The 13,138-nt window shown below is 29.5% G+C and overlaps 1 protein-coding gene across 2 annotated transcripts in view; it reads right to left on the bottom strand.

Annotated features, from left to right (window-relative positions):
* Window positions 1-13,138, bottom strand: part of DYNC2H1 (dynein cytoplasmic 2 heavy chain 1) — a 258,081-nt gene that overhangs the window by 199,842 nt on the left and 45,101 nt on the right. For both annotated transcript variants that reach the window (XM_025043743.1, XM_006907520.3), the window contains exons 32-40: window positions 12,728-12,933; window positions 11,403-11,585; window positions 10,560-10,742; window positions 8,805-9,028; window positions 7,950-8,065; window positions 5,328-5,527; window positions 4,309-4,573; window positions 2,819-3,026; window positions 291-420 (exon numbers count right to left, since the gene is read on the bottom strand). In XM_025043743.1, the coding sequence (XP_024899511.1) occupies window positions 291-420; window positions 2,819-3,026; window positions 4,309-4,573; window positions 5,328-5,527; window positions 7,950-8,065; window positions 8,805-9,028; window positions 10,560-10,742; window positions 11,403-11,585; window positions 12,728-12,933 (1,715 nt within the window). The remainder of the gene's footprint in view (window positions 1-290; window positions 421-2,818; window positions 3,027-4,308; window positions 4,574-5,327; window positions 5,528-7,949; window positions 8,066-8,804; window positions 9,029-10,559; window positions 10,743-11,402; window positions 11,586-12,727; window positions 12,934-13,138) is intronic.

Genomic DNA, 13,138 nt, shown 5'->3' with positions numbered 1-13,138 from the left:
ACACACTGTAAAATGTGACAAGATGGTTTTGCTATTAAAATTAGAAAGACATTCCAATATTTAAGATTTTTAGGTAAGCAGTGCAAGATATCGTGAATGGGAGAATTAAAGTGTTTTAAAATTTTAAGACTAACAAGAGATATAGAGAAACAGCAATGAAGACATCTATCTCTTACTCCACCCCCATATTCTGGCAGAGATCGAGTAAAGGCAGCCATGTGTAAGTAACACTCTTAATCATTATACTTCTCACCTAAATGATTAATTATGAAATATTAAGGTTAATTTACCTGCTTTAGAACCCAGTGTAAAGCTTTTTCAAAATAATTTCCAATCCAGTTTTCAAGGTTATTCCTATATTTAGGAGGCTGATTCCTTAACCAAGATTTTATCAAAGAATTAAGATCCGTCTCCTCATCACTGAAACAGATAACATGTAAGAAATTATCTAAGAAGAAATTATCAATTTACTTTCAAAATAAATTTCTGCTCCAATAAACATTATTCTACACATATATCTTGCTAGTATACAAGAGCTGACTTTAATTACTCCTGTGTGTGTATGTATGTTACATATATGTGTATATATGTATATAAATATGTACATACATACCTAAAAGTATCATTGTCTGTAAAATAAAGCAAATAAATTTCATCTATATTATAAATATAAAAATGAATTACATATCTACAGGTTAGCCAAAAAGCTTCCTACTCAAAGTGTGATGTGCTTATTAGAAATGAAGAATCCTAAATCTCATCCCAGAACTACTAAAGCAAAATCTTCACTTAAACAAAACCCCTGGGTGATTCAAATGCACATTAGAGTTCAAGATGCATTACATTTTAATACAGATATTCAAAAATATTTTTCCTTTTTCTCTATCCCAAAAAAGCCAACTATCTAAATTCCCATGGCACTGTAAAAAATTTTCCTACAGTAAAATATAATTCTTTTAGCAAAGCACTTAATTATGTAATTAACCTCCAATGACTGATATTAAATGTAATATTGACATCTTATTTAAAATCATCTTATATAATTACAAAAAATTACAGTAAAAACAACTCATAGATTAATAATTTTAGAATTGACAAGGGCTCACAATTTTGTCATTTTTTTCTCTTCTAACATTGTTTTATAGCAACTCTATTAAATACAGAGTCTTTGAATTTGTCCTCTCACATTTCTATCCAGTCTAATAAGAAAAAGAAAAATGGAAAGATCAAAGGTGAATATTTAAATTACATTAGATCGGCTTAAAACAAACAAAAGACTCCAAGCTCTTCCCAATAAAGACTTTGTTGTCAACGGTATTTCTTCAATGCTCATGGAATCTGTGTGTATTGGTTTGTCCAAGACAATCATGGTTTATACCAGTTGCCCTAGAATAATTAATAGCATTCTCTTTCACTATTAAAAAGTCCTCATTTTGCCTACAGCAGAGCAAATGCTAAAGAAATATCTGCTGAAAAAATGAATAAAACCTAAAACCAAGGGATAAGCTAATCAAACAGCAACTAAAAATGTTAATATGTATTTGCATTTTATATGACATCATATATAATCATCATGCCTCTCACGAACAATTTCTGGTTCACCAACAATTTTCATACCTCTACAAGAACATATGGTCTTTTTTTCTGTTAAATATCCATGGCATTCTACTTATCTCTTATTTTATTTATATTCTATCTTATATTATAATTGTTATTATATTTATTTTAACTCTCTACTTGAAGGTATGCTCCATTAAGACAAGTCCTCTATTAAGTGCTAGTTTTACTCTTTTCTTGCTGTCTCTCCTAAAATGCCTAACTTAACGCCATACACATAATAGGCATTCAATAAATATTTAAAAATTTAATTATAATCTTTCCTTTTATCCTATTTTTCTCACAAGATTAAAAGAATACATGAAATAAATATGATAAATTGTGTGAGATGCTGCTACAAAAGCTATAAACCCGTTATGTTTTAAATAATTAATACCTCGAAATAGTAATTGGAATTCATGACAAGTTTAATATAAATGATTTCTCTAATACTATCAAAGAAATAAGAGATTAAATAATTTTGGAAACTAAATTTCAACTAACTTAATAACACTATCGTGTGTCATACAACACCTAAAATGGCTTTAAATGGCCCTAAATAAGTAGAGCGCTATATATAGACTAATATCAAATTCAAAAAACTCAAATATATAAATTCAAAAAGTAAAAGAAAACTTTCTAATTACTCATTTTGGGAAATAAAATTGGCTCAAATGCCCAAGTTCTGATATGTGACTATTGTACAAGATACCTAAAATTAGTTTATTATTAATTTTTCCTCTTTAAATCTCTTCCAAATACCCTGAAGAAATAAAATATTAAATAAAGGCGTTTCAAACTTGCAAAATAAAAGGCTGGACCATAGGACCATTATTTAAACTTAGATTGGTCCTAAAATTCTATGAATCTAGGATTCTACAATTAAACTATTGCTACTTAGCTTTAAATTATTAGCCTCTAGCACATAAGTAATATGTTCACTTTTCTGAACTCAATCATAATGTTTAAATAAAAGTAATAAAAAAAGGAGAAAACAAAAATAATTATTTAATAATTGTGATCACTAAACTGCTAAAATAATTCAACTGCAGTGAAACAGGAATTCTCTGAATGAATTAAAACCTAACAAACAAAAGAAAGTTAATCAAAACTGAAGACAACATATTATTTATTTATACGACACATTTCATTTAGCTCTAAAGCCAAAATAATAATTGAAGAATATTCTAATACAATATATGCAAATGTTCTTACGGTTTACCTAAGAAAGATCATTCCCATTCTAGATATTGTAGCTGGGGAGGCACAACTTAAATCATGAGTTTCAAATACAAAGTTAACATTTGGACCAAACTGGATCCTTTCTCCACTGGGCATAGTGAGTAGTCGATTATCATCAAGAACAGAATTCAGAGATTCTATCCATTCTGGGTCAATATCACCATCACAGATTATCCATGAGCTGACATCTATTTTCAAACCATAAAAGTAGAGGTAAAATAAAAATAAGGTATAAAATAATTATCTCTTATTTTTAAATGATTTCCGTAAGTATTATTTTATATTACTAAAACTAAAGAACAAAAAATTGAACAAGTTGAGATTTTTCATGTGAATTTGTACTACAAATGTTGTGAAGAACCCATGGGCAATCCTAGCTCAGCTGGCCAAAGACTCAGTTATATACCATGTGATAATGCTTTATTTATCTATGAACATATAGAATTGAAATTTCATTAAAAGAAAACAAGATGTGAAAGACTTAGGTATTTCTCTTCCCATAACCTTGTAAAATATTCTTCAGATCTTTGTCTTCTATCATAAGAATGTATGAATACTTGCTATATATTATCTCTTTTAGAAAATATAGAAGACACAATTTTCATTGCCTTGTATGAGAAAAAAAATTCACCATTGTCAAATTTCTTTGACATTTAAAAAGGTGACTTCAAAGAGAAGTAGTGAACAAGTTGTATATACAAATCTTTACATAAGACAAAACTTTTTTATCCATCCTTCCTAAAATGAGAGTGGTTTCAAGTTATACTTAGTCTAATGCTACTGACTATATTGAAAATGAAAAGACTACATTGAAAATCCCTTTCAATGTCTTAAAAAGTTCTAAACCTTTACTCATTGGCATAGAAAAACAGCTATAATTAAATTACAACCTAACGAAAAGTAGGGAGTCTTCTCAGATTCTGGCCAAAAACTCAAACACCAAACCAAAAAATTTTGACCAGTAAATCTACTATTTACAACTTAAATTTTCAAAATTATTCAAAACACTGTATTCAAATTGATGAGTTAAAAGTGTTCACACACACATCAATTTTAATCCTAAATAAAAATTTGCCATCTTGCTTATTTATGAGGCATTATGATATCAACTCAGCAATCAAAGATTTTATATTTATTCAGTAAATTAATCCAGTTGTAAATTTCAACTCACTCAGATTACTCTGAGTTTCTATTATAATACAAGTTGCTACGGAGTATAGATCAATATGATAGCATGTCCTGGGCCCCTTCCAAAGTAAAATATCAACATAAACATGGATCTCACCTTTCATGGAGACTACACTACTATCTGATAAGGGAGATTTAATATCAATCAAATATACAATTAAACACTGAACTTTATAAAGTAGTTTATGGTCATGTATAAGACTTAATAAGAATAACATTATAGACAAAATCTACCATCCTTTAAAATTCAGTAAAGCAATGAATTACACAACAAAAACCAACCTTGGGGTTCTCGAACTACTTGGCGAGCACTATTTGTCAAAACACCATCAGACCATTCTCTTGTATCCATGTCAATATGGCCTAATAATTGATGTCTAGGCATAGCTTTGGGATTCATGGTATATTGTTTTACTATTTGGCCAATTTTACAAAGCGCTGCCCTTAACATTCTCCAAAGAGTTGATTTTCCAGCACCACTTGGACCAACAATAACAACTCCCATTCTCTGGCGTAATTGTTCATACAATTCCAAAGCTTTCTTGATCTAGTAGAAAAGAAACATGTTTGTATATCATTTAGTGTATAATCATAAGCAGTTCTGCTCTCATTCTATAACAGTTATTCTATGCCAAACATATAAATTAAGCCTTTGATTTCTTCAGTGGAAGATAAAACCTTAAATAAATGAATATACCAAAATAAATCTGAACATATTTACAATGTGATCTTTAAATCTAAGATTTCTTTAAAAGAATCAAGTATTTTTTCCAAGTTAATTGATACATGTTCATTATTTTCCTTACTCATTCAAATATATTCATTTTTTACATGTTCATTCATTCATTTATATCATCTCCCTCAAAAACAAAAAAACCTGAGAAAAGTGTTCATATCGAACATGTATTTGTGCTACATAAAAAGACCTACTAAAAAGAACTCCTAAGAAATTGTCCAAGTGAAAAATTATGTATAATCAATTATCAAATATATATACATTTCAGGATCCCTAAGCACTAGGAATAAAATGGCGAGCAAAAATAAACATGGATCCCATCCTATCTGGTGAAGGAGACTCAATATCAATCAAATATACAATTAAACACTGAACAACTATATGTAACGAGAAGAATAAAGCACATAGCCAGGGCAACTAATCTGGACTTGGAGATCATGGGAGGCTTCCCTGAGATTTAAGGTGAAAGATGAAAGATAAGATGAAAGGTAAAGGATAAAGATAGTTAATAAGGAATTAACTAGAAGAAAGGATCACTATATTATAAAGTATTCTAGACAGTTACCTGATTGGGTATGATTTCATAATTGGCCTCCTCAAAGACTTGTTTTAATGCAGCACTCAGTTCATCATATTCTACTTCTTTAAAGTCAATTCCAGGAAACACATCTTTAATCAGTGCATCAAACCGAGTACAATCCACAAATGTAAACTTTGACATTGTATTAAGCCTCAATGCTTGTACCACAATATGACTTTCATTAACTAGAGAAAAAATTTCATTTTACAATTATCAGTTATAAATTTAGTGACTATAAGAATAGTGTTTAACTGACTTGATATGTATTATTAGTAATTAAATGAAGCACTATATTTAATAACATTTAAGACATGTTATCATGTGAATTGGCAAGCTTACCTTACCATCTTTTTGACTGTTGAAAAATAAGTATCACTAAGTAGAGTTTGAGTTCTTTTTCACAGAATTTGAATCCCAGGTACCCTCAAATTTTAATTAATAATAAAAATGATTATCATTTATATTTGCATAGTACTTTACCATTTTGATGGCATCTTTATAATAACTGTATAAAGTAAGAAAGTATAACTATTATTCTAATTTTACATCTGAGAACATTAAATCTCTAAAGGTTTAATGACTTACCTAAAATTACACAGCAGTAAATATTATATAGCTGGATTTTAAACCCAGAGCAACTAATTCCAGATTCAGGTCTCTCTCCAAATATACCAATATTGCATCCTAGATATTTTCTATCCTAAAACTAACAAACAAAGCAAAAATCTTTGATCTGCCTTGCTCAAAACTGATTCATAAATCCATTCTTAAACCAAATATAAATACTAATATGATTACCAGATTCTTATTTTTCATGGGTATTAGCTGCTGGTTGATAAGACATATACATAAAGGCAGGAAACTATTTTTCGTCTGGTATTTTTCTACAATTGTTTAATATTTCTATGTTTAAATACATATAAGGAGGCTTGCCTGTGCCAGAGTTTATTTCAAGCACTGAATTCATAAATAAGACATCTTTATTCACTACAGGTATGGTTTAAATATTTCTTGAAAATCGTCAAAGGTAGACAACTGAAAAACAGTAATTTCATTACTTCACCAAATAACTGTATCTCCCTGGCATATGCCTACCTAATTAATAATATAGCTAAAGTAGCTACCCTTTTTTAAGATGTACACTTTGATCATTTAGAGTCTAAATAGGTAATTTCATATAGTCTTTTTTTCTATGCTGCCTTATTTTCATAGTGTTTTAACTTAGTTTTTAATAGCAACCTGAAGAGGCTGAATATTCAGCCTTTCATGAAGGCATAGATCCATGGGTGAAGGGAATCATTTATTTTAAGTAAATGGGAAAAAAGGGTGGTAAAGTATAATAAAATATACATGCATCTATAGTGCTAACTAAATGATTTAAAATTATATAAGTGGGGGACAAGAGACAAATCGTTACAAAAGAATTTCAAATAAGACCCTTGCCTCCCCACTTTGAAGAGAAGCAAGATTTAGTAATTAGCTTCCAAAGAATAGTGTAGGAAAAGAGGAAAATAACTTTATAGTGGAGAAATCTGACAAACACTAAGATAAGTGATGAAGGTGAACATCACAAGGGATATCGTGTGGTTATTATGTACCCACTAATACAATGTAATGTGAAGGCCACTCCACCTCTGTGGTATTCTTTCCAAATATTTTAACTCAGTCTAATCATAAGAAAAACATCAGGAAGAAAAAAAAAACAGCTTAAGAGTCTACATGATATCTGACTAGTACACCGGCAGACTACACATGTCATGAAAACAAAAACAGACTGAGAAACTGTCACAGAGCAGAGGAGACTAAGGAGACAGGACTAATAAATACAACGTGGCATCAAATTGATATAGATTGAATATAGATTGAATATAGATTCAATCTTGGAACAGAAAGAGGATATTAATAATAATAAAAGAGGATATTATTAATAATAATAATAGCAATGTCCTAGTGTCAGTTTCTTTGTTTTGACAAATATGCCATGGTAAAAAGGGTGAAACAATAGAAATATCACCTTTGCGATTTTACTGTACATTTAAATTATTATAAGTTAAAAGGTATTTTTTAATAGTTTGAAGTTTTTTTAAGGGTTATTTGTTTGGTACACTATCTGTTTGAAAGAGAAAAATCCCCATGTGTTTCTAAGGTTTCTGTTCTTATTTTAAGACTAGACAAATTCTCAAGCTCTACTTTAGACCTACTAAATCAGGAACGCTGAGGGTGGAGTCCAACAGTCTACATTTTAACAAGCCACTAGGTGATTATAATATACATTAAAGATTGAGAACAAGTGGACTAGACTATGTCTCTATAAATCATAGCGATTTAATATTTAATGCACTTTTAAAAATTACAATAGGACAGTAGATAAAATCTAGGGAAAATCAAATAAAGTAAGAACTTTAGTTAAAAATAATGTATCAATATTGCTTTGTTAGCTATGATAAATGTGCCATACTCATGTAAAATGTTAACAATAGGAGAAATTGGGGGCAAGGTATTCAGAAACCCTCTCTGCTTTATTTAGAACTTTTTATAAATCTAAAATTATTCTAAATAAAAGCTTATTTTCAAAAATAAGATTATATTGAGACTAATGAATTATACCTTTCTGTTTAATGCCAGTTTTCTTCAGCTGTCTAAGAAGATTTCCACTTCCTCTCAGAACCGTCTTCAAAGCTCTCAAACCCCAGTCATAATGTTGCTGAGGTGTCAAAAGTTCCCTTAAGTAAAAACATGAAAGTCATAAAGCATCAAATATCTATTAGAAATTCTTTTTATCATATCCAAAGAAATATAGAATATAACTATTGACAAATAGAAGTGAGTACTGACATTCCATTAATTTCTATAAAAGAACCAATCACACAAAATGATCATTCAAGTAAAATGCTGAAGATGTATAGTTCTCAAGGATCAGAAAAGATCTTTTAAGAACTGGTTAGATATCTTAATGAAGATACTAAATGACAATTACCTGTTACCCTTCGTCCTAAAATCTTTATCAATTATTTTGCTCTCAATCTCTGATATTCCAGTTCTATCTTTTAATAGGGACCAGAATTCTAGGTTGCCCAGAGAAGCTAAAAGTCAACTTCTACTACCAAAAGTAAGACATAAGAAAAATTATGAAAGATTCCTTCAAAGAACGGTAGGTTTCAAATGGTCAGCTGGTAAATTAGATCAATAAGTATTGTTTAGCTGGTGCACTCCAATAAAAACATTTTGCAGAAAAAAAGTGAGATCAGATTTATAGTATTTAAAAAAAACAAGCAGTTTTGAGCCAGACCGTTTTATTATTCAAACTAAAATCTTTCCTTTCAACACCTTAAGTACAAAATAATCATCAATATGAAAGTCAGTGAATACATAAATTGGACAAATGTGAAAAATAGTCACTAATAACCATAATCAACCATTGGAACCACAAAATATAAAAATATTTAAAACAGAAAAACTCACCTAGATAGATTGAAGATAGCTACCAATTTCCTGCCCAATACCTTAGCATCTTTAAAGCCTTCTGAATAGAGAATAACTTCTGCAATAAGCTCATTGTCCGGACGAGACATGGCTACCGGCCTGAAAAGCTGTTTAAGATTATCAGGCAGTTTTTGTCTTCCTCCATAACCTTTTCCAGCAGGATTCATAGTGATAAAAATTCCAGAATTGGAATTTATTTCTACCTGAAATAGTAATTTAAAATATAGGTATAAACAAATGAATAGGACAAACAGACACTCATGGACATGGACAATGGACTAGTAGTTACCAGAGAGGAAGGGGAGGGGAGGGGGAAAAAATAAATAAAATGCTTAAATAAATAAATAAATAAATAAATAAATAAATGTCTTAAAAAATACAGGCATAAAACATTTGAAACCATAAATACAAAATATATTGTCAATAGATATTCTATTGACTCATTTCTCCACATAAATCCTATACCTTAGCAAAAAGTAACCACTAATGTGCTAACCATCTCCTTATTCAACATATAATAAACTCCTGAGAAACCACACTGCTTTATAGAGGATCTTTATAATGTTTTTTGAGGCTGAAAGTTTAAGAGATAGTAACCAATTTGAATGTCTGTTCATTCACTCAACATATGTTTACTGAAAACCTTGCTTGTGTTAAACGCTTTGTTAAGTACACAGAGATGACACAACTCGGAACTAAAGTCAGAATAGTTTATGCCCTACTGGAGCTTATGGTCTTTTGAGTATTATAAAGAAGCAATCATAGTGTGATAAATGCTATGACAGGGAAGAGCAGAACGTCATGAGAGCACCTAATAGGCGCATTTTCAACGAAGCACTTAGAAGATAAATTCGAATGTGTAAACTATGAGTGGGCAATTAGGAAGCAGAAATACCAAGAACAGAAAAACTAGGCTCTAAAGGAAAGAAAAGACAGCAGTGGTTGGCAGAAAAGACGAATTAAGGGAAAGTTTGCTTATGTTTTAATTATATTAAATATAATATTATATTATTATATACGTTATATATTATTAAGAAGGAAAAGATGTGATTATGTTTAAAAGCCGACGAGGAACTGGTAGAGAAAGGAATGCTGAAACTATAGCAGAGGGGATAACTAAGAGAAAGTCCCTGGGAAGCAGATTCTAAAGCATAGGTGGAAAGATCAGCATTGGTTGTGAGAAAGAACCACTCTTTCTTTGTAAGAGGAAAGGAAACAAAATGAATGTAAGAGAAAACAAATTTTGATGACAGAGAGGTAAAAACTTAATAGTTTCTCAAGAATTTAAGCATCATGTAAACAATGTGTTAACAATTCAGAACTGGTCTTACTTTCTTGGCCTCAGAAAAACTTGTACTGTGAAAATGTTATTATGTATAAGAAGATAATTTTACAGATTTTTTAACTTGCAATGTGTACATCGTTACTGTACCAGAATCTACTTCAAAAGATTGTGGTATTAAATAAGACAATGCATTAAAGCACTATGCACAGTACCAGCATAGAGTAAATGCTCAATAAATGTTAGCAAATATTATTATAACTGAATTATTCAATACAGTTTGCAGATAAATGGTAGAATGAGATCAAAAGAGGGTGAGAAACCTCAAAGATAATTCACAGGTAAAAAGGTTTAATACACTGGTCACAGAAGAAATAAAGATAGAACATTGCCTGAGTATGAGTAATGCAGTGTTATATTTCAATTATTTAAATCCCCACCATGTTCTATACCTCCTTGCCAAGCAGTTCACATATAGTTCTATGGTTCTTCAAAGCATCTTGAATTGTCTGGATCTGCATAGAAACTGCTGATAGTACAGATTCTTCCAGTCTATTGAATTCATCAAAACAACCCCAGGCCCCACACTTCACCAAACCAACAAATATTCGTCCCATTGACTTCACATCAATGCCCTTAAAGAGAACAATAAAAAGTATATTCATTAAAACATAAATGAAACCTCTAATAATAATTTAATACTTTACATCATTTACTGATAAGGTAATCATTCCACCCATCTATGCCTCTTTTGTTCTTTTTTAAGTAGAGATTAAATAGCTAATTTTTCAAAACCCAGGGTGGTTTCAAGGAATAAAAAAAGTAATTCATGTGAAAGTATTCTGAAAAGTACACAGAACTAAACCAATACAAGATTTTGTTTTAATTATTCTTTAAATCAAAATACAAATCCTACTCACAAGATTTTGTTTTAGTTATTCTTTAAATAAAAATACAAATCCTACTCAAAATATTTTTTAAATGGAATTTAAAATGAACTTAAGATTTTTCCTTTTCTATTTACTATTTCCTTTACTAAAAATATTTTTCTAAACCCTTAACATAAATAATACGTTAAAATTATTTCTTTGCAATAATTCTCTTTAGAAAAGTATTGGGATTATACTACATGCAATCTCTCTCCATTTTGCATTTCAAACACAACAAATTCTGTTTTCAAGTGATTTAAAAGTACGGCGAATTTTAAAATGAATAATTCATATGTAAGTACATGAAAAGTAATCCAAACATGTAACTAGCACATTATTACATAATTTGACAATTATTTATTCTACCTCATCACAATTAAACACTAAAACTTGTCTTCCAAGAAGTCCACCTAAAGCCTTGACTGATTCAGTTTTTCCAGTTCCAGCTGGTCCATAAGGATTTCCTCCAAGTCCCATCTTCATGGCTTGAGTGAGAGTTAGGTAGCACTTGTCTGTTAATGGAGTATAAACCAGCTTGGGAGCATTACCCTATACAAGAGAAATATAAAGCTTAAATATTCATGTTCTATTTAACATTCACAAATATTTGTGTAGCATGAGATTCTAGTTAAAAGCTAAAAAAGACAACAACTAAATTAAAGTTTTTAACAGAAAAATATCCAAAATATTGTTAGTGAATCTTTCCAAAGCACAAACTGGAATTAAATTGTTATTTTTCAAGCACGTATTTTATTCTATCAATTAATGTATTGTTAGGTTTTTCTAAATAGTCTCTTGAGTTCTTGATAATGGCACAAAGATATACTTCTAAAGAAAACAAATCCAAAAATATACAATAATCAAATACAAAAAATACATTTTATTTTGTATTTTAAAATTCATGTTATTTTCTTAAATCTTATTATCTTCACAAATCAGAATTACTTTAGAAACCTCAAAGTATAACTAATTTGAAAAATACCCTATGAAATTAATAAATTTAACTTATTATTCTCTAAATTTCCACTAAATTTTAGAGAAAATAGATTCCAATTTCATCTAGTTTACAGAGTTCTTCCTTAATTTAGGTAGACATATTTGTGTCTCAAAACACATTTCCTTTTTGAAAGAGTCAGCTGGCAATTCTTCAGACATATGCTTATTAACATAATTGCCAAAATATTCTGATGATTGATTCATTATGATGGAAAAAAACAGAGGATACAGCTGGATTTTTTAAAAATAGGTGACATTTTATTTAAAAATTATTTTACCTTACAAAACATGAAAACATTTAGCAAAGATATTTTAGCATATTTAAAATTGTACTAATTTTGGTCTTGAATAAGAAGGCACAAACCTAATTGCTTCCATTGAGATTGCCTATATTCAGATCTTCTTAAATTAAAAATATATTTCAAATTCAATATAAATATGACTCTATGAAAAGGTACATTTAGAGAATTCAGTACAACATTGCCATTACATTAACTCCTCTGTAAGTAAAATGATTTTTTATTTTTCCAATATAACATCTCTTTAATTATGTTAAAACAGAAAGACAAAGTAATACAAAAAGAATTCTTGAAAGCTACAACTAAAATATAAATAATTCTTTCATCCAATAGCAAATTTCATTTAAAGTAAATAAGTCTAACTGGAAAATAAAACATTTCTGCCACAAGTCATACCTGATACTCGTAAGTATACTGAAGTTCAGAATCCACCATTTGAACATAACATGTATGATCACTTTTCATATAGAATCTAACTTGTTTTTTCCAAGCCCAGTCTTCGGTTGTATGAACTTGAGCTTGGTTTAACTGTTTCACCACATCAATATTATGAATAATGTCAAGAATTAGTGCTTTAAGTTTAAGCTCCAGAATGCCAGATTCTATAAACAAATAAATATAATTAGAGAAAATGTTAGCCTATGACTTATGTACTTTATGATTATATGTATACGGGTGATTTGGTAATAAATTTAAATGATAATTTCATGATACATTTGAATGGTACAGTAATATAAATCATGCAAACCAAAAAAATATCAAATCCAAGTTTTGTGTATAAAAACTAAGGCATCAAATTTCAACAGG

Source organism: Pteropus alecto, unplaced genomic scaffold, assembly GCF_000325575.1.
Source record: "Pteropus alecto unplaced genomic scaffold, ASM32557v1 scaffold12, whole genome shotgun sequence".
NCBI classification, from domain to species: domain Eukaryota; kingdom Metazoa; phylum Chordata; class Mammalia; order Chiroptera; family Pteropodidae; genus Pteropus; species Pteropus alecto.
This window is presented reverse-complemented; position numbering and strand designations above follow the sequence as displayed.